This window comes from Dermacentor variabilis, chromosome 8, assembly GCF_050947875.1.
Source record: "Dermacentor variabilis isolate Ectoservices chromosome 8, ASM5094787v1, whole genome shotgun sequence".
NCBI classification, from domain to species: Eukaryota; Metazoa; Arthropoda; class Arachnida; order Ixodida; family Ixodidae; genus Dermacentor; species Dermacentor variabilis.
Genome location: NC_134575.1, coordinates 86,623,185 through 86,650,746, shown reverse-complemented (window position 1 = coordinate 86,650,746; position 27,562 = coordinate 86,623,185). Strand labels below are relative to the sequence as shown.

The window sequence follows — 27,562 nt, the reverse complement described above, 5'->3', positions numbered from 1 at the left end:
TTGGAACGCGATAACATAGAACGATCCCTGACTATTCTCGTACTTCCCGGTAACTGTAGCTTTGGTAGTCATAATGCTTACCTTTTGTGACGTAATGCTTAACGCTATGCATGAAGGCGAGTTTCTGGTAGAATCGGCGCGTCTTGCGAGGGCCGGCCGCAAGGTAGTGAAAAGCCACGCCAAGAAAATTCCATGTTGAGGTTTCAGCTGTTGTTTCGCACTCCTCTGATAAGTCTGAGAAGGTTTAACATAAAGGCATGCGCTTTCAGTGTCTTGTTTATGACATTGGTTTGTGGGCATTCATTGTCCCAATCCTGAGGGATAATTTTGTCAAGAATGTAAGGTAATATGCCAGCAACATTAGTGAGATAATGTTGTCGCAATATAACCCACATACAGTGCATGGTATATACGAAGGCATGGTATACACATATACCTAAATATATACGGCATTTCTCGCTCACTAGACGCCGACGCCGGACGCTGAGCCAGATTTTTTGCTACAAGGGGCCCCTTACGCTATAGTGTTACATTTTTTTTCTGATTTGACGCCTTCGCGTCATTAGCCCTGTGCTATTGGTGAAAAGTTCTCGGGCTGCACCTACTTACCTTGTCGGTCATGGGACGCCACAAACCGCGAAATCTCACCGGGTCAAAGTGGCCTGCGCACCTTCAAGGTACATTATTGTGCCCAAAAAAACATTTTCTTTTAAAAGACGGAGGCTGCTTCGCTCCGAAAAGAATAGGAGGACACGACTGCGCGCCGATCGCTCAGGCACTGGCTATTCGCACCTGCTGGAGAACATGGGTCTATTTTAAATTATAAAACTTTCGGCGTTGCCTTATAAAGTTTTTGAACCTTTTAGGCACGTTTAGACATCGCGCTCCCAATTCTTCTCTTCTGAGGATTCGTCTTAGCGGCATTATGAACGTTGCCTTGCACACCGCCGTGATTTTCGATCAGGCACCGCAAGTTAAGTAAGGCGAACCGGACCAATCGCACACCTTGGAACCATGCTTTTTATTCGGTTATCTATTTTCACTGCGCAGGCTCGGCCCCAACGAAACGCTTTCCACTTGAGTGTGTTCCTGGCCTCCTGTTAGCCAATTATACAGGAAAAAGTGCTAAATGTACGCAATGTTATTAAGGCGAAAGCCTTAGACCTCTCTGTTTCAAGGTCGCGTTGTGAGGTACAGAAAATATAAGGTGACCCAAGGAAGGCCAGAAGCGAAGCAAAGCCTGTCCAGCAGTTTATGATATATTATTTATGATTAGCAAAGTTCATGATGCATTAGTTGATGGATTAAGATAGATTATAATAAATTAAGCATGCTTAAGCAGGATTTCGGTGGGGTAAACGGCATTATGCTCGATATAGGTGCATTAAGGGTGGTCAAGGTGGATTAAGCTTATGATGGAGGATAAAGGCGGATTAGTGTGGGTTAATGTCGAAAACGGAGGAATCATATGGATTATGGTAGCTTAAGAAGATTAAGGTCAATTACAGTAGGCTTTGGAAGACTTACCCGTCTCATAGGCAATAGCCAACGACACCCGGGACTCTTTTGTTCTTAAAAAAGCGACCTACAAACGAGGAGAGAGTTTGATTGGGCTCTTCAGACAGCGCTGCAGGTCTCTGCCCGATGATTTCGTTGGCGGTTACGTATATTTGACGTCAGGAGATTGGAATAAATATAAATTGTAATAGCTTTACTTTACACGACGCCTGCTATTTCTTCTGCAATATGTCCTCAGTGGTGAAGCAGAAAGACATAGCTTTGTCGTTTATTTCCAACCTTGCCTTTCATTTTTTTACTTCTGCCTTCCTTGAGGTTGTCTCAGATCGGTGTTGTTTTATCAAACAGCTTCTAATCGCGAGAGAATCATACTCTATCGAGCAATCACAGATTATTTTTGGAGGTTTACCATCGGGTAATATTACGCGCACAAAGTGTAAACGCTGTTTCTGGCACTGTCGGCTTGAATATTCACAGGTGCGTGAGAGGCAATCTACCACCCATAAAAACACGTCATTTATTGCGGAGGGAGTCCGCCCCATTCGTAAAGTGAAAACAGACCACTACCTCTGTCTTCTTTCCTCCATCCTTCCTTTCACTTTATTCTGCTGGCTCCACACAAATTGTTTCAACCTGGTACTGATTTAGAAAAAAAAAGTGAACTACTTAAAGGGTCACTGACCAAGCCACAAAGGAATTTTCAGTTATACGCTGCAAGTTGTTACGTGTCATCTGGGAGCGTTCTGCCGCAAAACTTTTTAGAATTCGTTCATGAATGGCCGAGATGGAAATATTCCAGTGCCGCTAACCCATGATTTCAGGAGGCGAGCGCCACTGCCAAGAGAGACGCTCTCTCCACTTGCCCCGTCTAGTCTCCGCAAGCGAAATTCTTTCCCTGCGTAATACCGTAGGGCAGATCGAAGATTGCGTGACGCATACGTCGTGGGCCCCGCCTTCATTTTTTCCCCTCGCTCTTGGGTTGCGCTGCGCACTTCCGCTGACAGTGGCTCGCGCGAGCTGTTGCGTTTGTCTCGTTTCGCATAGCACGCGATTTTGCGCGCTGTGCACGAGAACACCTTGCTCGAGGAATAAGCCAGTGCTGCACGATTACTACGGCAGGCATAAGCAAATAACAGAACATGTTCGCACGCTGGAACACGGTAGAAAATAGAATAGTTTGGGCCATTGCGCACGCGACTGCACGACGTGGGACGAAGCAGACAAAACGGAAGTACATCTCTCTTGTTGCGCTGCGAAGTAAAAGAAGGAGCCGCAGATATTCGGGTAATGTTTTATTATTTCTCTAAACTTTAAATCCTCTATTCAAGCAACAGATTACAGAAATAGCAGGTTACTGTGAGCTCGCTCGCAGTAGCACTGCGAGCGACCTCACTGCACAAACACATGTACGTAGGTGCACTAGCACGTGTACGTCACCCTCCTGTTTGGAGCATGGTGGTTGCGAGGGGAAGGGCAAATGGCGTTCGGTTTAAAATTTGAGATCTTTGCGCGGCGCGTAGCGAAGTAATATGTAGGAGACACGATCGTTAGCCTGCATTATATGGTCTGCGCTTGTCAGCTCAACATGACCAGAACTGGCGAGCGGCCCTTTAAGAAGCGTGACGTCAGCCTGGCAGAGTAGCTGAAAGCGTCTCTGTAGTCGTAAGATGCTGTATTCCCCTCGGTAGTGTCGCCAGAGTTGTTGAGGGGTCACACTTCCGACCGGCAATTATAGGTATACAATTCGAGTCAAGGCTGCACGGATTTTCTTCTTCATCGCGTTATTTTCGATGTGCACTTCAGAAAACACTTCAGGATTACTTCGGCGAACATCTGAAAAACTGGGTTACTGAGAGAATACAATATATTGTTAAAAAAAACGCAGGGTGCATTTCGTGAAAAAGCGCATGGAGGAAAACATGCAATTTCAATATATCGCCCTTTCTAATTACTCTCATATCTCGCCAAAACGCCGATTTTATGGGTTTAAGAATGCGAGTTACACACACGTTCAAAACCATTTAAGGTGCAATTTCCCTTCGCGTGTCGGGGAACGCCAATTATCATGTTGAAAATGCTTGGTAAGTAGAATGTAGAACATGCAAGGGATGTAAACAAAGTATTACTGTACCAAATAATAATGAGACTGTAGTGCACCCTCCAGTGATTCGGAATTCCAAAAAGTGCGAGTGCTTTGCTCGTTGCCTCTCAACTGTCACATACAAGCAAAATCTTGATTGAATCTTGATTAATGGCTCAGTGGCTGTGGCGTGTTTTTTGAGGCACGAGGTTGCGGGTTCAACGGCTGCATTTTGATAGCGCGTAATGCGAAGAATTGGAAAAAAAAGATTTTGTGTACATCACTCGGTTAACTATGAAGGTAAGCTTTAGCTCCGAGGCTGCTTTTTGAATACATGGCAAAAGAAAAAAATGTTATTCTCGCCAACCTCTCCACTAAGTTTGATTCGGTTTATTGAATTTCAAACGCAAAGCTACAATGTAGAAATGCAAAGAATGTGTGCTCCTGTTTAGGGTATGACTATTGTTAATAAAAATTGTCGAGAAATTGTAAATTTCAAAAACCTCCATTATGAACTCTAACTCAGACTCAAAGGAGGATCCCAAAATTCAATACATCGCACCCAATAGCACATCTAAAGTGGACAAAATTTCCGTAACACATGTCTCCCCGCACTGTATCGTCAATTCGCGAGTAGTAAATTTGCACAGTCAACGTAAACACTGCGAAACTTTTTCGTGCAATTCACAGCCCTGTCAAATGTTATGTCTATCAATGTGAACTCAAATGTGATACATGTCTAACACTGTTTGCGCATTTGTACGAATGTCCGCGCTCTTCATGAACATTTTGGTTGATTGAATTATTTTAAGTCAGTTTTCACTCCAAAATGCAACACTTCTCATTGAAATCTGTGAGATGGTTGTCTTTTAAAAACGTTTCTTCCTTTAACCCGTATTTCTGTATTCAAATGGAACCTATACTCGAGCTAGCATTTTTCCCCTAGACAACCACATGTGGTTGAAATTAATCCTGAGGATAGTACTGCGGCTTGGCTTGCTCTGGTTCATCTTCGTACTTTGATCTAACCTAAGTTAAAATCTTTATCAACGCTGCCACTTGATGAAGAAATAGCATGTGTTTGGACATTGCAGCGCGGACCTGTTAACGCAATCTGTCACATTCCCACCAGGAAGCAGCAGAATTCTCCCAGCCGTCACCGACAAAAAGAGTCGCCTCCTACACCTTTCTTGGTTTCTACACCCATTTGCCCAGCGGCTGCGATTTGATGGGTCAGGAAGCAGCGTGAGTAGCTGTTCCGTAGTTGTTAGTAACACTACTGTGAAATAAAAAAGAAATAATTCCAGGGGACTGCTGAAACAAACTAAAAAGGTCGTGGGCTTCCGAAAAAGCGATTGGACATATTTAAACAATTCAACATATTTTGGCAATCTCCTACTCATCTTGGGAGCTCGTAAAGCAGATAGACCACCTTATCAAAATGTTAGTGCTCCAGAGATTGAACACCGTACCAGCTTTTATCTGCTACTGCGAATACTTCCTTCTAATGAAACAATGTGCGTCTCCATTGCAACTACTTTTTGCAGTAAGGCAGATGACAATTTTTCACATCGTGAATCTACCTCTGCCTTCTGGGCTTTCGTGAACCTGATATGCGATGCAGCACTAGTACGCATTCGCGCCAGAGTTCAGTTGGAGCAGTCATAATTGAGGGTTGCAGCGCGCGAGCTCTTTCTTTTTCATTTTAAAGCTTACGATATTGCTTAGATCTGCATATTTCGAAGTCAGTTGCAGATCTTTGGCTAATCCTAAGAAATCTGTGAAAATTGTAGAAGCGAGGCCTATTGTAAAGCTTTTTTTTCTGCAACACCTTTATTGGGCGAACCGCAGACATTAAAGAAAGAGAATCAACGCACGTGGTCACATTTTCGTTCTGATTCGTTGCATACACAGGTGAACATGAAATTTCAAATACATGTATTCATGATACCTTCCTTGCACAGTTTATGTATCTCGCTTGCGCTGGCATGCGAGCAGTGGATTAGAAGGCGATGGATGGTCTTAGATGTGAACACAAGACACGCTACAGATATTTTTTTCCGTGAACTCTTTCTGCTTCAAAATGAAACCCTTCCCATAATTTTTAATACAACGCCTATAAAAAGTAGTTGCGCTTTTAGTACTTAGGTCTCTGTGCACCATCGCGTTGTAATAAAACACGCCCAAAAACAGATTACGGACAAGCTAGTTATAGTGCGAATAGGAACAAGCTTGTTAAATATAATGAACTGCTTTTTCACTGTAAATACAAAGACGTCGTGCTTACCGATGCTCGGTTCTTGCCGAAATTTCTCAGGAAAAATCTCATTCTATGGTCGCGATTTTTTCTACAAGATGTGGCACCTTACGCGCCGGCTTTCTCAGAAAAAAATGGCAGGTGGCGTTCGGCTATGCCACTCTAGGAGAGTTTTGGCTAACAGATGGCAGCTATGGCACTTCTGGCATCTTCTGTACATAAAGCCTGGCTTTCGAGAGTAGATTCCGGTATCCGTTGGGCTAGAAGGGGATAACGTGCGATTGAGACTATAAGAGCCCTACGAAAAAGCAAATTCGCACAGCAAAACAGCAATACAGCAAAACCAGGCAAGCTACAATGCGAAGTGTTATATTGAACTATGGTAATCACAAAATGCGATGTTGCGAATTTTGGGCGAAATTACTGTAGCCCTAAGCAAACATTCTATTTTTTTTTACTCATTTGCAGAAAGAAAAAAAAACGGAGGCCTCTGTCTCTCGGCAGCCTGCCTCATTCTTATATATTTTATCTGCAGACGAAAAACAGCAGCTCCTTACCATGGGAATATGTCTGCATCTGGTCAATCTAGAATATGCTCTTCAGTGAAAAACATTTCGGGCTAGAGCAACTTCTACAGTTTGTGATAAAACATGCGCTCATTAGAGTGACTTAGACACAGCCTATTAGTTCAATCTATTTGTTTTCTGAACAGCATGGTTCCGCCCCAAGCATCCTTGGCTAGAGTCCTTTTCAGAGTTTTTTTTTACAAGAAAGTATATTCATTAGTGGGGCATGAATGCGTAGAATTTGCGGACTTTACGCCCGAACGCCTTTACGTTTAAATGCCTTGCTAGAGCGATCTGCCCGTGCTCTGATCAACTCACGCGACCACTCTCTATATGTTTTCAGGTCTGTTTTTATGCCAGATGCAATCGTTGTGCTTGGACACATCTCGTATCAAGAAAACAAAATTCCGAATTTGCGCTGCGTCCTGCTTCCACCTAACATATACAAAATTCCTCCAGGTGTTCGTGCAAAGATTACGCATGCGCACACTTTCGTGAGTACATCTTTTGCCATATATCATCAAAATTATAGAAATTTAGGCTATCACCCTCTCTCGGCGTCAGACTATAGGCAAGGTGCAAACATAAGTGTGTTTTCGGCTAGATGTCTCGAGTGAAAAACATGTGAAAACGATTGACTGAAGCACAGTCGTAAACAAGCTGGTCCTTATTGCTGGCTTAACCAGCCTACAGGAACCAATGTACTGAAAGAGAAGCAGGCGCCATGTGCCACCTAACTGACAATATTGTGATGTTTATAATCTCGACCACCTTTCTTTTGGGTTATCGGGCTTGTTACACGCAAGCGTTGTCTGTAGAAAACTACTCAAAATGCCAACATAGACTATAAATCATCATGCAAAAAGTTGTGAAAGTATAAACTACACAAGAAAAAGTTACACACAAGAGAAAACTTGTCGTCGACAGCTACACAACAATCCATAACCACAGTAATGCTTCGCTCACTGTCGTCAACAAGTCCCATAAATTCTATTTCACAGTTCAGGTTCTCGGCTGCATCCTTAATGAACACAATTTCCTATAAACGATATTCACTGCTTGTTCTGGATGGCACCGTACCCTTCATAGCACTTCCTGCAGGTATTTTGTTGAGCCTACATTCACTATCACGAGACTGGTCTTCCGGTACCACTCTTGGATATGGATTGGTTCCCACTTCTACGACGACAGAAAGATCTCGTCCTCACAATGTTGCTGCAGATAAAACTTAGATGAGTAAAATCGCTGACTAAAAAAAACTGGGTGCCCTTCCACTCTGTGAAGAAGGATAACCATCGAAGCTGCGTGTGTGGGTCCCTTAATGGCCAAATGCACCTCCGCTACGTGTCGGCCCGGCATCGCACTGTCTCCGGGATTGGCGCAAGTACGGGGAATGCTTAAGGCTTCCTTCACCTCCGCCGCGGGTTGGGCCGGTATTGCACAATCTCCGGGATCGGCCCACGTATGGCGAGTGCTTAACGCCTGCTTCACCTCCGCCAAGGGTCGGCCCGGTATGCACTATATCTTAAGGCCTGCTTCACTTCCACCGCGGGTTGGGCTGGTATTGCACTGGTATCTTCGGGATCGGCCAGGCATGGGGAGTGCTTAAAGCATGCTGCACCGCCGCCGCGGTCGGCCCGGCATTGCAGTACCTTCGGGATCGGCCCAAGTACGTGGGGTGTTTTTCTTACCACGACAACCACACGAAAATTTCCTTCGATAATAGAGGTATACAGCTTCGCTGCAAAATTTAACCTAGGTATATTCAGCCACTTGATATTCGTGTGGCCTCCCTATATTATCCCAGAATATGTGATTACTTAAAAGCAGGCTTAATGCTTTTTAGCAAAGTGGTAATTCACAGCATTATTCAGCCACGTCAGGGCTGATGGCACCAACGTGATGAGCGACAACCGCGGTTAAGTTGATATTTAAGTCGCTGTTTTCCCAAATCAGCTTCACCAAATCTTGCACATCAAAAAAGCGTTCTGTTAGCAAGCCTAAAATATCAGTATTTGTCCATGGAATCGTCAAGGAAAGTTAGTTTCTCGACTGCATTAGCGTTACGTAAAGCAGGTATAGTGATTCTATAAATAACCAAATAGTAATCCGAACAGTAGGGTCACCTGGCGCAGTACTGATTGTTAAACCTACTTTCTATTTAAGCTACTTAAAATTTACAACAAATTTTCTGCCACGAAATCTTCCAAAAATATGCCACTTGCGTTTCGACCCGGTATTTAAAAAGTACCATTTAGCCAAATCATTAGGCAAGTGTCACACAGAAGGATACGTATTGGCAGCAGTGCGATATTCGGGTTTCTGAACTTGGTAGCTGCGCTCTGAGTCTTGGGATGTTCAAGCTCGGAGGACGTCTTGTCTTTGTTTCACGCATCAAGGAATGGTTGTGTGGCCGTACACTCTTCTGTCAAGGGTTCCTATGACCAGTAAATTTCGCACCTTGAGGAGATGCACTCAAGAGTAACCGAGCATAGAATGCCACTGAATGTCAAGTTTTCACCAACATTTTTCGCTCGATGGCTTCATATAAATTCAAGCCTACATCTTAATATGAACTTCTTTCTTGTTTAGACTTGATGAGATCCCTGTATATGCGTGTTTAGGTGGTAAAGAATAGACAAAGTGTTGAGCCATGAAGGCCAAAATGCATCATGGACATAATTCTCCATATATTTACCAGACTTCTATGGCAAAATTCCTCCTCGCAATAGTTTTAGCTTTTCTCTTTCGGTGGGCTTTGAGCAAGACACCTGCAATCTTCACACAACTCTACCTATTGAATGTGGTTTGAGCACGTTGTTTGCCATGCATAGCATGCTGGTTGCCGCGGAATTTGCACTTTTTCCTCAGTTGTCAGAGAAATGAGACTCTCCTGCCTTCTAAGTATTGCATTTTGAACAAGATAACTCTGGTTCTATTGAAATATATACAGAATTCGAACTAACATTGACAATCTCTATGATGCACCGAAAAGCACCTTGCCTCTAGTCGTCTGCAATGGTATTTTTGGTGGATCTCTGAAACTCTGAGAAGTCAAAAGCAACTTTACTGCGAGAGCTTTGGATGATAAAAGAGAAAAAATGATTTCTTATATATTTCTGGCTCTTCTAAGGAAAGAGCTCTGTCGAATTGTATGAAGCCATGACAAATTTTATGAAAGTGAAGTCATTTTGACGCTGCGTTTGAAGCACTTGTAGTGCTCGTTTCGTAATGTAATTTGCAGGACAAATTCTTGATTAAATGAAGCAGTTTCGCAGCAAAGTAAGAAAAAGATATAAATGTTCTTGAGTTGCTGTTTAGTTCAATAACCGGAACGTTTATATTTAGATACCATACCATTGATTGGCTGTTCTTGAATTCATGGCTACATGAGCGAAACCCACCTCAGTGACAATCGATGATCATGCGCTTAGTATTGAATCGATACAGCTACACAGCCTAGTGCCAACGTCCTAACGAGTAATGTTTGTGGCATGTACTGCAGCGGGATCGCTCTTTTGCGTGTCCCTAAGAACATTCCACGTCAGCTGGCGCCGCCGCCACGAAGGCTGTGCGTGGCTTCTGAGATGCCTGGCGCACAACGCGTGCGGGTGCTCAGAAACGCGTCCCTGGGAAACAGGGCTCCTCCATCGCGCTTCGTTCGGAACACGCTGCGCCATCTAGTGATCCTGCCTAGACGTCTGTGCGTAGCCTCCAAAACGAGAAACGTGATTGCACCGGTATCTGCGAACGCTGAGCTCCATACTTCGCTTGATGAGCACTCAGTGGCCTATATTCTTCAGTACATGTTGGGGAGATTCTTATTTAAGAGTGGCACCCACCCACTGCAGTCATGGTGCAGCTCGCCAAAGTGTTGACCTAGAAGGTGTTCATCGGAAAGTGGCACATATAAAGTACAGTTGTGGCGCAGCCTGGTCATGCTCCGGGATGATGTCCTTGAACACATGGGACGTGGATTCCATTGCTCTCAACGTCAGATAATTTAGCGGATTATTCCTAAGTTGGTGTCATGAGCGCTCATTCAATAGGCATATGCCTACTGGCACATACTCCGTGACCCAAATTGTATCAAAGTGGCTCACTGAACAGCAGCCGAGACCTAGTGGCACATGCTCCATGCTCCAAATCGCCGTAAGAGAGTTTGTTTGAATAGTGATATCTACTCATTCAGCACTCACCATGTCGACGTGAAAAAGGATGGTTCAAAACGGTCCGTATGTAGACATTGACACATACTGTGCAACTGAACTTAGTGCGATGGTTAGTTTTAATTACGTTTACCTCAAGCACAGCAACTCGATGCACACCACAATGCACACAATGGACCTCTGACGGCCCGGTGACCACGGAAGGCAGGAGGGGAGTTAGATATACGCATACGTCGATACAGAAAGCACGCATATAAAGACATATATATATATATACACATATCACCATGAAAGTCATCTAGGTGGTACATAAAAATTTTTGTAAGGGAATAGCTTACCATATCCTCATAAATGTGGCAGTTGCCCGAAGCAACCTTTTTACTCTTTCCCTGAAACCTGTCCCTACCCTCTCCTTTGTTATACGCACTAACTACACTAGTTCTGTTGTCCAGTTTGCTAAATACTGCTACATCGTGTATTCTCTCCCAGCTGATTCCCACATAATGCAAATAGAACCGGTTCATACGTCTTTGGTACGCTAAAAACTTGACCTAGACATATACTAAACAACGCTATACAACAACGACAGGTAGAGCTGTCGCCGTAATATACCATACTCCTTTTTTCCTGCAGCACGAAGCATGCCTGCTCGCGCAGTGTCTTCGGACGCAGCAGAAAATTCAGGTTCCCATTGGCGTATCATTCACCATGAAGGGCCGCTGGTACCGCCCGAAAATTGACGACTACGAAAACGCTGACATTGGCGAGTACGACATATTCAAAGACTGCGTCGTCAGTGACGTTGATCAAGATGCAATACCAGCCGCGGTAAGTAAGACGCCCTGCTGAAGAGGTTAATTGCTGTGTCAGACGCCTCATGACAACTTATGAATGGGCATCACACCGCATAGACACACGCTCAAGGACACGTGTTCACCCCTCTGCGAGATACAGCATGAACAGTTAGAACTTTGAGAGTGACTCCAACCAAATGAGTGAATTTTATTAGCCCGACGTTTCTGCGCCCATTCGGTTCCTTCTTCTGAGGGGTATTCTCCGAAGGGGGCGATGTGCACCTTTTAAGAGGTCCTTCGTCAAAATGAAGGGAGAGCGCGGAATGTGGGGAAACATTTGACCGGGAATCTTTTCTGAACATACGTGAAGGGGCGAAAGTATGCTAAGTCTGCGGTGGTGCTCATGGGCTGCGATCACCGAGGGATGGCCGGTGATAAAAACAACCTGTCTAACTACAGACCAATATCCATTTTGCCTGTACTTTCAAAATGCCTACAATAATTAATAACACTGAGAATGACCGCTTTCTGCGAAAAACACAATATTATTACTGACTGTCAGTTCGGTTTCCTTAAGGGTCGCTCGACAGAGCTAGCTCTAATAACACAAAAGGAACTAATACTACAAGCATTTAAGCAAAATTTAGTGACACTAGGCATTTGCATAGTTTTTCAAAGGCCTTTGACACAATTACCCACACCACTCTGCTAACAAAACTCGAAATTTTCGGTTTCAGGGGCCCATTACTTGGCTTAATCAAAAGGTACCTTTAGTTCAGGTGTTAGAGGATTTCAATAAATAACTGTATTTCCGATAACTTACCCATTTATTCTGATGTACCTCAAGGAAGCATTCTTGGACTTTTGTATTTAATATTTACGTAAACGGCATAATGAATATTGACACCACTGCCCGATTCACCGTATACGCTGACGACACTATAGTCTGTTCTTTATATCTGGTTGTGCAGGGGACCTGTTGGCTCTTGCGAACGCTGCTTTAAGTGAACTTATTCGATGGAGTTAATTGAATTCACTGTCTATAAACAAAAACAAGACAAAGGCTGTACTTTTTCAACCTAAAAACAAAAATGTCCACATTGACGGCCATTTGCAAATGGGTTCCTCGATTATCAACTTTGTGCCATCCAACAAATGCCTCAGTGTCGTATTTCAAGTAATCTTAATTTGGAATCTTTGTACAGACTCAGTAGCTAACAAAATCGCTCGGTTTGTGGGAATACTAGAGAAACTTCTATTTTTCCTTCCCTTGAGCGTCAAAAAACTGCTTTATAACTCTCTTCCTCTCCCATCTGAGTTACTGTCATTTAGTATGGGGAAACACCACGATGTATAACATCTCAAAACTTCTTCTATTGCAGAAGAAAGCAGTGCGCGCTATCACCAGTTCTTCATATGACGCTCATACGCAGCCTCTTTTCAACGCCCTTAATTTACAACCTGCCACCTCCATATATCGTAGTATTTTACTCAAGCGTTTCACTACTGCGAACAAACAGAACACGAAGTTTTTCGAGCATTTATCTCTATTGACAATGAATTCTAACATTTACAACACATGTCACAGAGAAACATGGTACGTTCCTAAAGCGCGCACTAACTACGGTCAACAAATGTTTCGCCACGCACTGCCATTTTTGTTAAACTCATTAGAAACTAAATAGACACCTATCTCTCTTTTTATTGGGCTCCTTGTGGATTTCTTTTTTTTTTTGCTCTGGTATACGCTGACGCCATAAATGCTTAGCCAATTTTCTCTGCTTTTAAATAACTTATTATTTATAGATGTGAATTTCAAGGTTGTATTATTTGTATCATTTTATTCTATTCTCTTTATGTAATGTAATTTCTTGCAGCATTCCATCGTTGATTTTTTTACACGTATGCATTTCTGTTATGCAATGTTCACTAATGTTCATTTTTCGTCATTTATCCATTATTGTATGTTTGTGTTCTCTCTATTATGCACAGTGCCATTTCTGTAGGGGGTACATACCCCGTGAAGCCGAATTCATTTGGCTTTTTGTCTGTACTCCTGTCATCTGTACATGTAAAGATGCAAATAAATTTGAATTGAATTGAATTGATGCTGGGGGCGCGTGACGCTCCGGAATTTTTTTTTCTGCATCGTAAAGGCGGGGCAAGTTGAAAACCTGCAGAGCCACATGAATTCCGTCAACCCGGTTGTACTGTTCACGTATGGGGGCGAATAGAACGAACTCCTCCGATTCCTGGATGTTCAAGTTACGACGATAGACAGGATTCTTAAATTTTTAGTCTACTGCTAAGCAAACTACATGTGCCGTTTCACTTCGAACACCTTCACTTCGAACCTAATCATGCGCCAAACCACAAGGCATTTGTTGTGAAATTCATTTTTTTTGAAAAGCTGAGTCTTATTGCTCATTGGAATCGGATCAAAAGAAAGAAAGCAGAATGGCTCTGACCCACTTTAAAAGAAATGGCTCAACAAAGGACTTCTTACGGAAAACCACCCAACAACAACTACAAGAAACAGACCACAGGACCTTCAACCGTAGACTTCCCCATTACCCCAGAAACGAGTGTGCATACGATGCGCCAAAGGCGCCAACGAAGCTCTCAGACGAATAATGAAAAAAAGTCCTCAATGACGCACACGGATCTATCACAACTTTGAATATCCTTCTCCTTAAAAACAAAAACCCTCCACAGACAGAAAAAAGCGCAAGGCGTCGTCTATAAAATCAGCCCTGCCGACTGTCCGTTCACACATATATGGGAAGCCAAAAATTTTATAGAAAGAATCAGGCAACCTTGGAATGACGTCACAAGTAGCGCCGTCGCCGAACATCCCGAAGATGCAGACCTCAAAGTTGCTTTCCAAGAAACCCAAATCTTTCAAACACAGACGAACTCGACAAAAAGGCTGCTACTGGAGTCATGGCACGTAGAGAAAAGGGCGGGTAATATAAACCGCGTGAAGGGCAACCTACCTTCTGTGTATATCCATAGCCTTGGCGACACAACGAAAAGACGGAAAGGATACTCAGCTACGTAGATCCCCGCTATAGTTCACCATCACCAAAACGTCTGCGCTCCCCTCTCACACGGCCCACTTCAACGGCATTCCCGAAGGTCAAGCGCCCCCAGCATCGGTCATCCGAGCCCATCAGCACCGCCGCCGACATCGCATCCTCTGGCCACTTCACGTCTGTTAAAAAAGATTCCTGGTCAAGTGTTTCCCCACACTCCGCACTGTCCCTTCATTTTGACGAAGGACCTTTTCAAAGCTGCACACCGCTACCCCTGAAGAATACCCCGCAAAGAAGGAGCTGAATGGACACCGAAAGGACGAGATAATAAAATTCACTTATTTGGTTGGAGTCACTCTCAAAATCGTAATAAATTTTCTCAACCAGACAGGTAACTCTGTCGTAACGTTTAGCTTCAAGCATGAAACGTGCTCTAGATTACAGCAGTGTTGTTCTATAAGGGTACAAATGGCATGGTAAAGCTAGGTGGCATCAACAATAAGTTTATTACCTCTCACAAACTTACATATAGTTGTGTGGGTCGTATTGGACGCCTCGTATTTAGGCTTCCAATGATTATGCTGCTGAATTGCTTTAATGACGGGAAATAATAACCATTTACTTATTTCAAAGAAGAATACTTCACAGTGTCAGCCTTCAAATCTCGTACGATGTTCATTATGATGTGCTTCGATAAATAAAATCCTAAGCATTCGTTGGTTCTGCCCCATTGGTGATATTTTTTTTTCTCTCGCATTCGATTGGCCAAACATACTGCAAATGGTATATGGTAGCGACATTGATCTTGTGCAGACGGCCATTGTCCCGACCCCAGATTTGTCATATCTCACCGTCGTCATATCGCTGTGCGTAACTTGTTGGGCCTTCTGAAATCTCGGAAATACTTTCGCTGCCCTTAATGACACGGCTATTACGCGTACCCAGTGCAATTTTTTTCTCTTTCTTTGAGCAGATCTGCAATCAGACGAATACAAACTACACGAAAAACTTGGGTTTAGATAGCGACTATATCTCGATGAGGACATACGACAAAGGTCCCATAGAGAAACATACCGAAATATTTGACAATCGAGCGACGTACCTCAAGAAGGTGAGTGACGCGTGTTGAAGAGTTTTTGTGTTTCGTTGCTGAGACCTCATCGCGATATTAATCAATTTTATTACCTACCTTGGAAAAATTTTTAAAAAATTTATTACGCAGTTACCGTGTTTTGTGGCTATTGGTTTCAGCGCAAACCATCTTGTGCCACGGCATACGCAATGCCACAACGTATGGAATTTCACTCATCGCATACTACTCTTTCGCTGTTTGAAAAGGAGGGAAGAATGAAAAAAAATAGAGAAAGGAAATGAAGGAATGACTTAATACGGGGGCCCCTTGCGTGGGCGCTGCCACACAGTTTCTGAAGGCATCGCATAGTTATGAACAGCGGCAATGTCCACTGAGTTGTACTCTGCGCCTTGGCAACTTGGCGTAGTACAAGCCAATGTGTCATGGGAAACGAAACAGCGCCTTTATATCGTCTCGCGCTCACGTCCGCATTGGCGAATGTCAAAGGGTTGGGTCTTCTAAGAGTTTATGCTCGTCCAGCATGTATAGCGTGGTTAAAACTGCTAATCCTTGCTGGCTGTGGCAAGGGTAAAAATAAGGCGGCAGTTGTTTCACCACAGTTGCAAAATCACCAAATATGGGCTATCGGCCATCCCAATGAAACAGGAGTACATATTATATTATGCCACATAACTTCCTAAATATCTGCCACGAGTGAATGTGGTTCAAGCTGTCACGCTCTCATTCCTCCGCTTCTCAATATAAGTGCCTCCTGCGTCTCTAAGAGCTACTTCGCGCGAGAGAACTACAGGTCAGACCATACATTTCTAAATATGGCAACAATATGTAGGGTACAAATTTGCCTTTTTTTACCTTCTTGCTTTGAGAAGGTATTCTGAGCCTATTTCTTGCGAGTTATCTTTGTAACTTCCCAGACATCATAATATTCTAAAACAAAAGAAGTCAATAGCACTCGCAGTAGTGCACATCCATTCCCCATGCAATTTTTTGCATTTAATATGCAATATTGTTTTAAATGGTTACTTTTTATAGACGCATCGCTGTTCTATACCAAAAAATGAAGTTTAACGAAATGCGTGTATTGTCCATCTCTCTCATGGTGGCTAAACCGTCGCATTGGCTCCTTCGGAAAACACTAGCGCCACAGTTTTGTAAAGTAAATATTCCACGAAACAGTGTGGATAGATTGCACTCCTCGTGTGCCAGGCATGCGTCTGTGTCCTAATTGATAAAACACCGGGCTGCTCCTTTCAGGAAACGGGTTTCAGATTTTAACTTCCTAATTTCTGAGGGTTTGATTGAGGCACTGGGCCGGTCGCACGACGAAAAGCAGCAGATTGTTGTTAATAGCGATCCGCCATATTGTCCTATATCATTCTGATCCAACACACCAAAGAAGATGGAATGCTCTGAAGAAAGCGTGGTTTCTATCCAAGGCGTGATATCTGCGCATAGGGCATGACTTCATAATTGGCGGCCTGCCGTTGCCTACCGGCAACCTGATAATTTTTCATGGCAAACGGGCGTCTTTCTATTGGTCAGCCGGTTTCTATAGGGGAGAATGCGATGCTAACGGGATTAGAGGCAGTAAACGCTTGTTATCGACTCATAACATGGCAAGTTTCATAATCTGGTAATTTTTTTTTTTTGCACAAATCTGTCCTGCTTTTGCTAGCTTCTTTTTTCTAGAAACAAGCTTTACGTTTCCAAACACAAAACCTAGATTGTGAACATGGCAGCCATGCAACAGCCCTAACACCTAATTTTGATTTAAACTATTTATTCCGTAGTCCAAGGTCCGCTTCCTTTCTTCCTTCCTTTACCTTTTTTACCAGCAAACGTATGGCGTTTCTAGCACGCAGACGCATGGGTGGAAGAAAGTAGCAACACTTTTTGCTCTTTGTCATCGTACCGCTTCATTTCTAGGCGTAATAACTTACGTACTTGCTAACTTCCCTATAGGCCATGACAGAAGAAACTGCTTTAATGTGCATGTTAAGCCTGTGTAAATTGATTACCAAAGCGATTAAGCTTATTTGGCTCTATCGGCCATTTTCGCGGATAAACGGCCGTACGACGATGGGTTCACGTGGGGGAGGGATGACGAGGCCACTCACCAAGAGAAAATACGCACGCATTTGGGCAACACCCTCTATTGTTGATTCGGGCAACCGAGTTGCGAAGAGAGCTAGGTAAGCGAGTGGAGGGATGGGGCGTGGTGCTTGAGAGAGACAGAGATTCCTGGTTGGGGGGTGAAACGTGTGCTAAGTGCAGCGTGGTAACTGTCTCTCAACAGAGAATACCTCAACCGCACTGCACAATGGGGAGGGGAGAGAGAGTGTGAGCTCTCGTGTAAGGCAAGATGCGTGAAGGGGTGAGCTTCTTTGTCGCTCGTTAGCGCACTCATACGTCGCGAAAAGGCGAGGAAATGTGCGCACGCTCTCGAGCAAGCGAGTACCGACCAGGAAGGGGAGGGACCTCATTCGTCTTGCCTTTCGCTGGCCTGCCCGTGGTCGCCAGGCCAATGTGGGTGATGCAGTGGATGATAATCAGCAGCGGATTCTCGACCACGAAGAATTCAATGAAGGAGCAGGCGGGCATTTCGTCGAACGCTCAAGGCCTTGACGCTTACGCAGCAAAGAGGTCTAGAATTGGATGTGTTCGCTCTCCTGAACGGCCACGAAGGAACCCCTGAAGGCGAGGGAAGGCGCCCAGGGGAAGCTTGTGTGCTCTCGGGCAACCTGGCTGCGTGATCGGCGGTATGGAGGGGGCTGACTGTCTCTCACGCGCTCCTTCGTTCTTCGGTTAGTTCGGCCTATTCGCTTGCATTGAATATCATTGTAGACCATGGTTTCTACATAATTTGTCTACGGGTGGAATAACATGTCTCTCTTACGCCCAGAGAAAACGTTTCACATTGTCTTATGACCGTGTTCCTAGAAGGAATACATTGTCTGAACAACTATCACAGAATATTTCTTTCCTGGTTCTTTCTTCCTGCACAATTTTAAGCTTTAGCATTCTAAGGGTACTTCGCACATTTTCTGGACGCATCGTATTTATGTGTAGATTTATCTGTTTATCTATGTACCTATCCATGTGGTTTTGTAGAGAACCGTTTTCCCGCCTACCTGGGTCACTGAGTGTACTCAGTGGTTGGAGGGGTGGGGCAACGGGCTGCTGTGCTGGCTTTGAAGCCAACCATCGCAGAACTTCAGTCACTGAGTATGTGATAACCTGTACATACGTATGCACACGTTATCACATACTCAAACAATCTTCAACGAACTTCTTTGACGTCGACAGGGACTACTGGGTATGTGCTTCTCGATCTCAGCTGATCAGCTTCGATAAGCCTCTGATGCAAATTTGTGTCATTGGGTATGTGTCAGTAGGTGTATGGCACTCTTCAATTAAAACCTTCGACGGCAACGTGGGCAACTGCGTGTTGGCTACGAAAAATATTCCATAAGTTTTTCCGATGCTGAGCGGAATCGAGCCCCCGAAGCAAGGGATATTCTGCAGGACAGTAATCCGAATGCATGGGGGACTGTGCCAAAAACACACCGTGTATAGGCTCCTTTTCAATGAACACCTTTCACGCCAACGCTTTGGTGAGCTGTGCCATGAATGCACTCTGTATGGGCCGCTCTTTAACGAACCTCCCGCTTGTTTTGGTTACTGAGCATATGCCACTGAGGTTGCGTCAATTTAGGGGAAGTTGTCAGCGTTAGCGGGCACCGGCGTGCCATACCTCTTTGTATCGAAGTGCCACTAGACGGCGGAACGTGGCCAGAAAGAAGTGCAACACCGGGCCCTGCTTGCGGCATGACGTCTTTATCATCATTCGCCCGCAGCTATTTGCACAGAAGAAAACATGAGTCACAGTGGAGGAAAGAAAATCGAGGGAGCATACCAGCAAGTACGCGACTGCTATGGTAAGCAACATGGCAACAAAGAACATCAAACGCAAAATCCCAGAGGCTCAAACATTGGCATGGGTGGCAGCAATGGAAACTAAACCTCCTATGAGTAACCATCTAAGAGTAAAAAACGAAATCAGGAAAGAAACAATTTATGATGCCTCAAAGGGAAGCTCCTGGCTTTTTGAAGCTAGACCAGGATGCCTTAGAACATGTATTTATAAAAAGAGGTGCACGAATGAAGGAGAATGTGCTTGCTGCGCGAAAACTTGGGTAATAATGGAACATATCTTATTAGATTATGAATATATCTGCACAGCTGTCGGTTTAGGCGCATCTGGGCACCTTGAACCCATTGGGTTCAGGAATAACAGGGGGAAAGTAAAGAGGTCCGCAAAAGAGATTAGTAAGAGGCGTTTGAATGTTTGATGGCAGAAAAGTAGACATACAACAGACAACTGAAGCGCACAAAAATAAATTTTCCAGTACTGGTTAAGAAATTTGTTGCTGGGATTTGTTTGTGTGCGCGGTTTTTTCTTCTTAACATGATACGTAAGACATTAGGCAGAATAAGAACAAGAGCTTGGTGGCACAACCCACCACCCCCTTTCAAAGGAGACACTGATGGCATCCGTCCATCAATCGGAAGCGCGAAAGAGTCATTCCATTGCAATAAATGTCCCATACATAACTTGTTTCAATGGTGACATTACGTTGTGTCCCGATGTTGATTCCGTGCTAACGCGTTACCATCGAGAGTCATCGTGAGACGTGTTCTAGCAGCCACAATTCTAATACCACCCGTATGTATACTGTATAGGTATAAACACTGCGCAGTTATGTTTACCTGTTATTTGATCGAATTTCAAATGCAATGAAAATACTTGCCAGCCTTGGTAAAATTTTAGAAAAAAAGAAATAGACTCAGCCAGAGACAGCAATTGTTAGTGGGATTTTACAATACACTCTTATGTTTGCATCACATTCTTCTGTCTTTTAATGTTGTGTCACGATTATCAGTCGAGCATGCTTACGATTGTTTTGAAGCAATAGCCTTGCCAGTTTTATACCGACCACGCGCAGCGTCTCGCTGTCCCTCTGTGTAATAGCATCCGTGAGGATTGCGGCCATTGCGATGCGATCTTTCTTTCCATTGTTCAATCTAAGCAGAAATCACCGGAAGACTGTTGGCGCTCTGTTTACACAAACAAACGCGCAAACTGTACCGAAAAATGTCGACAAATGCGTACACAGCTAAACGTCACTTCCTTTCCGCTCCGCTTTTTCTCTCGCCATCACGCTAGCCTCGAGAACTCCTCCGCGATGAAGGGCGCTGCTTCTTGTGGGAGCTTGTCAAAGCTCATTTTGCGGAGTGCCACCTTATTTTTAAAAACAACAGAGAATACCATCCTCAGGTAAAAGGCCTCACAGTGCATTTCAATCGATCGGTGAGCAACGTGCTCGCCTTGTATTGTGCCATACGTGACCGCCGAGATTGCCAACTCATTCTGCCATCTCTCTTACTCTCCGAAAATATGGTCACCCAGACAATCGTGTGCGTCACTCCTGTCTGCTCTACGGTCGTTACCGATGCCAGACCATGATTAGCATATTGTTCTACTGAACTGCTGCTTCGGAGTTTGGCTAGGTGCTTGTTTTTGCTGCAGCACGTCCTGCCTCGGAGTGCGAAACGTTAGCTTGAAATTTCATCGCCGCGGCGCAGGAGCATTCGAAATGGCTCGTTTGCACAAACGCCATAATATTGTAGAAAACGCTGACATAGTAACGCCTTTAGGGAAGCGGCGGGAGATATCTTGATGGAAAGGCATATTATCATCAGCATGAATGATTCTTTGTCTTGTTTAAAGATGTTCTTTAAACAAGTATGCTGTGCTAGCCACTTTATCATTGAAGCGGTGCCTGACGATCGAGGCCACTCGTAGCAAGCGATATTTAGAATGAAAGTTACGCTGTGTCGTGAAGAGCACATCATATTATTTATTATAGTTCTAATCTGTCTCTGAGCATTGCTAGTTGGATGTTTACGAATGACTGGTGAGACATAATCTAAATTTTCGCCATGATTCGTTCTGACATTGAAACACATTGCGATTTTCCCTCTCTGCGGAAAGCGAAATAAGTTCAGGAAGATTGCGAATATTTATGCCTTGATAATTATAATAAGTTGATAACTATTATAAATTGCGAATTGCAATGGTCTACTTGCAGTGCCTTTTTCTCACACGTTTGTAGGACGCTGTGCTCGTATGGTCTAATAGTTTTGAAGGGGTCATTCATGAAAACTTGTCATCAGTTCTTAATAAGCACGAAATGGTTAGCAAACATATATATGGTTTGCAAAAAAAAAACTCCTAACCGGGCATTAAATATAGCTAACGACAAAATTATTGAAAACATGCAAAATAAAAAAGTTAGGTTGGGTTAATTTTTGGACGCAAGAATGCCTTTGACTCCCTACATTAACACGTATAAATACAGAAACTGCAAAGGTATAGCGTACGTGCGATTTTTCTTGAACTTATATAATATTACTGGCTCTTTCCTTTTTCTTGCGTATCTATGCAAGAAATAAACAAAATATATTACCACTAGCACTACTAAATTTAGTCTGTGGCGCAATATTTACACGCAATTTGAGTTTCTTGCAAGGATGTGTGAGAACGGACAGATAAAGAGCACGGAGCAGTTGTGAATCAATAGCGCATTCATTTATTGTGTAATTAGAACGTGTCGCTACAAAATGGATGGTTTAGTACTTTTACACTGACTAAAAATGCACACCTTTCTGTTTGTGTTCTGCCCAATGCAGTTCTGCTACGCAAAGGACAACCTGACGCAAGTCCAGTTTTCCATTGCAATATATGATGTGAACTTTGATAGCAGCTCCTCCATCTGCGAGCCAGACAAGATTGTCGGAAACTTCACCCGAACTGGGCTGCTATACAACATCAATAACCTCCTGAAGACCGGGGACGAACTATCAAATCCTACGGCTTGCATGGCAATCACTAGTTAGCGCACTTATTATACATTTATCCCAATTTTTATTTATCGGAATGCACTTCTTAAGGCCGCATTTGGAGCAACTCGAATAAACACATGCCCTTTGTTTTAGGGCATCGCTGAGTGTCAATAATGGGAAGCGGGCTATGATTCATGCGGCCATATTTATTGAACTAGGCACTGCTTACCTCTCTCGTGGGAGACAGTACAATCACCAATTTGAGTTTCTGCAGAAATCGTTCGTATTTTCACTGTTGTTTGTTGTACGCAAACCGCAATGGCAGTTCTGGCAGAACAATTGCTTCCAAGAAACGGTGGCCCTCTGATACGTGTTCTTTTCCTGTGCTTCTGTTTGGAGTAAAGGATTTCTTTGTATGTTTAGAACATATTCTTAGTATAGTGCTCTTTTTCCTAAAAGCCCAAGCCCCATTTCCACAATTTTATTTGTTCTTCAGGTTTTTCTTGAATGTGTGCTTTAAGTCTGCAGTACTCTTAAATCGCCAGCCGCTCTGCACGCTCACGTTTATCTGGAAAACTATGCATGTCCCACACATGTGCACAAATTTAGGTTTACACTAGGCACGCACAAGAAGTGTATACCCAAATGTTGGTACCTTTGTGTGGCATGTGTAGTTTTCCGCACGACCGCAGGGAGACTTGGGTCCCTATGAGTCATAAGAATTCCAGCTGGTTGCGTACGCATCATTGCACCATGATTTCAATGTACACACTGCCATGTATCTGCTCGGATGGATAGGTTCGTTATGTTATGCTTCTAACCAATGCAATATATATATATATATATATATATATATATATATATATATATATATATATATATATATATATATATATATATATATAGATATAACTTACAAAGGCTATAATTATTGATCACTGTAGCATCAGCAATCAGCAAGAGCACTCTCCCAATCACCGCACAGTTCATCGTTCATCGTCGTTGTCTTGGAGCTGCCAGAGAAAGCATGAGGCGTGTTTGCGGCCTTACATATGCCCCGGGCGTAAAACGGAGTCGTCTTGTCCACTCAGGGAGCAGACTAGAGGAGGGGACCCGCCGTGGTTGGTCAGTGGCTATGGTGCAGGGCTGCTGAGCACGAGGTCGTGAGATCCAATCTCGGCCACGGCGGCCGCATTTCGATGGGGGCGAAATGCGAAAACACCCGTGTACTTTGATTTAGGTGCACGTTAAAGAACCCCAAATGGTCGAAATTTCCGGAGTCCTCCAATACGGCGGGCCTCATATTCAGAAAATCGTTTTGGCACGTAAAACCCCATAAAAAAACTAGAGGAGGGTGTCGTAATATGGCTTAAGCCGTTAATATACACTGTCTCGTTAGTCCGACGACGAGGGTATGGGGATGGGGTGACAGGCTCATCAATATGCTTGACAGGTGACGTGGCGTCGATGATACGGTACGGACCGTGGTACGTTCAAGTAGTTTAGAAGGAAGGCCAGGTGTGTGAAGTGGTTTCTAAGCCGAACAAGGGAGCCGGTAGGAAATGTGGGCATGGCCTAATGACTGCCAAGCCATGTCTTTTGAGTCTTAAGCGTATCGGTCGACTTCTGAAATTGTAGTACACAAAGAGGCGTTAGGTCGGTAGGGCAGGATAGTATACAGTGGAAATGAAGGCCACGTCCACACAATATAAAAAAGGTGAAAATCCAGTGCTCGCTTTGCGTCGCGCTGTTATATATGAACATAACCAATGTGAGTACTGTGTGCTAATTGGTGTGGTAGGAGGAAATGTACGTCCTAAACATTCGCCGAAGGTTTGGCTAAACCACTACGTGAAACCATCCATTTTCCGGTAGTGCGCGGTCGACTTCTGCGGATAGATATTGCATTCGTAAATGTGGGATTGTATTACGCCTGACGAGGAGACACGGCATCTGTCGCTGTGTAGTTCTCAAGGAGCACCGAGTCGAATAAAGTACGTAGTTACGTAGATTGAATATCGGAACGTCGCGCGCGGTCGCTTTGGGAAGGGCCCCGGCCGGTAATCGACGTCAACAATAATCCAACGGTTTCCACATCCGCTGCATGGAAGCGGACCATAGAGTTCGACGCTGACGTGGTCCAACGGTCGTGCCGGACACGGTAGCGGCTGTAGCGCGGCCAGGAGAGCAGTGTAGACGGGTCTTTCTTTGTTGAAAGGCGCAGCAAGATCGAATGTACTACTTGACGAACCGGTACATTCCGCTCCAGTAATATCGTTAACGCAGCCTTGTGGAGGTTTTTAGGACGCTGGTGTCGGCGCCTTGCGGGTAGGCGTGGAAGTACGCGGACATATAGGAGGGCATATGACCGTCTGTTATGTAGTTCCGGCGTCCCAACTATATACCGAATATAAATATATAAATGAGCAGCTTAACGGCGTAGCGTCAGGGTTGGAATGATCAATGGAGCAGCAAATCGTCGAGCAGTAGGGCAAATAGTGGGTCATTGCGTGGCTCGGTAGGCATATCAACGGCGGTGTGTAGTGACGGGACTCAGGTCGTAGAGGGAATGGAGGAGCCACATCAGGTGTCATCGGTGAGTAGGTGTGCGCGTTAATGTCGGAATTATTTCTACCGGTGCGGTACACAACAGGATTGTATTATTCCTGCAGGCGAAGTGCCCAACGACTAAGGAGACCCGACGGGTCTTTCAAGGAGAGACAACAAATGTGCAGTTATTATACTGACAGAACAATCGTAAAGGTAAGGCCGAAAATTGTCCAATGCACAAGGGATGGCTATGCAGTCCTGCTCCTTGACGGCATATTTGAACTTAGCTTTCTTGGGGTATACGGCTCGCATTAGGGACTTCATCATTCGCTGCTTTCCGTTGGGCTAACACCGAACCAATGCGCACACCGCTGGCGTCGGTGTGCGCATTGGTTCGGTGTTAGCCCAACGGAAAGCAGCGAATGATGAAGTCCCTAATGCGAGCCTTGTGCATTACACACAAGTCCCTTGTGCGTCGGTGTGCGCTCTCTCCACGCAGTCGTAATGCGTCGTAATGGGTCTAATGGCGAAGAATCCGTGGTGAACTCAACAACCCGCATAACCTTTGAAAATATTCATCTTATGCTAATGACCACGCGGAAAATCTGCTTGCGCTAAGCAGAATCGCCAAATGTGCGATAATATATGTGAAGTACCTGACTAAGCTACGAAAAATAGGAACACCGACCAACATCACAGGTTCTTGATAGATATAGGCTTTGTGAATTCAGCGAATCCGAGAAGCTTCTTGAGATCGGGTAGTGTCCCGTCTTTCGAGACAATGTGTCCCAAGATAGGTGACTTTGGGGCAGCGAAGCGGCACTCTTGAGGTGTAGCTGTAGGTCAGTTGAAATGAAACAGGTTAGGATGTCATGCAGACGGACGAGATGTCTCGGAAAATCCCATGGGAAAACATCTATGCCATCTACCTAAAAGGGGAAAGTTATCCACTTGTGGCTGTGAAGGATGGTATCAATCATGCACTCGAACGTAGTGGGCGCACTGGAAAACCCGAACACCATAACGTTAAACTCTCACAGGCCATCGGAAGTGACGAAAGCTTGACTGTACTGGTACAGTCAAGCGAAAGAAACGGGTACATAAGGCGATCAGTGAGTTAGCGGTAAGAGGGAAAATAAAGGAATTCCAGATAAAGCTGCAGAACAGGTATTCGGCTTTAACTCAGGAAGAGCACCTTAGTGTTGAAGCAATGAACGACAATCTTGCGGGCATCATTAAGGAGTGTGCAATAGAAGTCGGTGGTAACTCCGTTGGACAGGATACAAGTAAGCTATCGCAGGAGACGAAAGATCTCATCAAGAAGCGCCAATGTATAAAGATCTCTAACCCAACAGCTAGAATAAAACTGGCAGAACTTTCGAAGTTAATCAACAAGCGTAAGACAGCTGACATAAGGAACTATAATATGGATAGAATTGAACATGCTCTCAGGAACGGAGGAAGCCTAAAAGCAGTGAAGAAACTTGGAATTGGCAAGAATCAGATGTATGCGTTAAGAGACAAAGCCGGCAATATAGTTACTAATATGTATGAGATAGTTCAAGTGGCTAAGGAGTTTTACACAGTACCAGTGGCGCCCACGACGATAATGGAAGAGGGAATAGCCTAGACGGATTCGAAATCCCACAGGTAACGCCGGAAGAAGTAAAGAAAGCGTTGGGAGCTGTGCAAAGGGGGAAGGCAGATGGGGAGGATAAGGTAACAGCAGATTTGTTGCAGGATGGTGGGTAGATTGTTCTAGAGAAACTGGCCACCCTGTATACGCAATGCCTCATGACCTCGAGCGTACCGGAATCTTGGAAGAACGCTAACATAATCCTAATCCATAAGAAAGGGGACGCCAAAGACTTGAAAAGTTATAGGCCGATCAGCTTACCGCCAGTTGCCTACAAACTATTTACTAAGGTAATCGCAAATAGAATCAGGATCACCTTAGACTTCTGTCAAGCAAAGAACCAGGCAGGTTTCCGTAAAGGCTACTCAAAAATATACCATATTAACACTATCAATCAGGTGATAGAGAAATGAGCGGAATATAACCAACCCTTTTATATAGCTTTCATTGATTACGAGAAAGCATTTGATTCAGTCGAAACCTCAGCAGTCATGGAGTCATATCTATAGCGGCTCCACAGCCACCGTAGTCCTCCATAAAGAAAACAACAAAATCCCAATGAAGAAAGGCGTCAGGTAGGGAGATACAATCGCTGCAATGCTATTCACAGCGTGTTTACAAGTGGTATTCAGAGATCTGGATTGGGAAGAATTGGGGATAAAAGTTCATGGAGAATACCTTAGTAACTTGTGATTCGCTGATATTGCCTTGCTTACTAACTCAGGGGACCAATTGCAATGCATCCTCACTGACCTGGAGAGGCAAAGCAGAAGAGTGGGTCTAAATATTAATCTGCGGAAATCTAACGTAGTGTTTAACAGTCTCGGAAGAGAACAGCAATTTACAATAGGTAGCGAGGCACTGGAAGTGGTAAGGGAATACATCTACTTAGGTTAGGTAGTGACGCCGGATCCGTATCATGAGACGGGAATAATCAGAATTATAAGAATGAGCTGGG

The 27,562-nt window shown here is 44.2% G+C and overlaps 1 protein-coding gene across 1 annotated transcript; it reads left to right on the top strand.

The window, feature by feature from the left end:
* The first annotated feature begins 11,229 nt into the window (after positions 1 to 11,229).
* Positions 11,230 to 22,472, top strand: LOC142591467 (uncharacterized). The gene is made up of 3 exons (XM_075703794.1): positions 11,230 to 11,418; positions 15,393 to 15,530; positions 22,266 to 22,472. The coding sequence occupies exons 1-3, from the start codon at positions 11,299 to 11,301 to the stop codon at positions 22,470 to 22,472; spliced, it is 465 nt and encodes a 154-aa protein (XP_075559909.1). The 5' UTR covers positions 11,230 to 11,298.
* Positions 22,473 to 27,562: the final 5,090 nt, after the last annotated feature.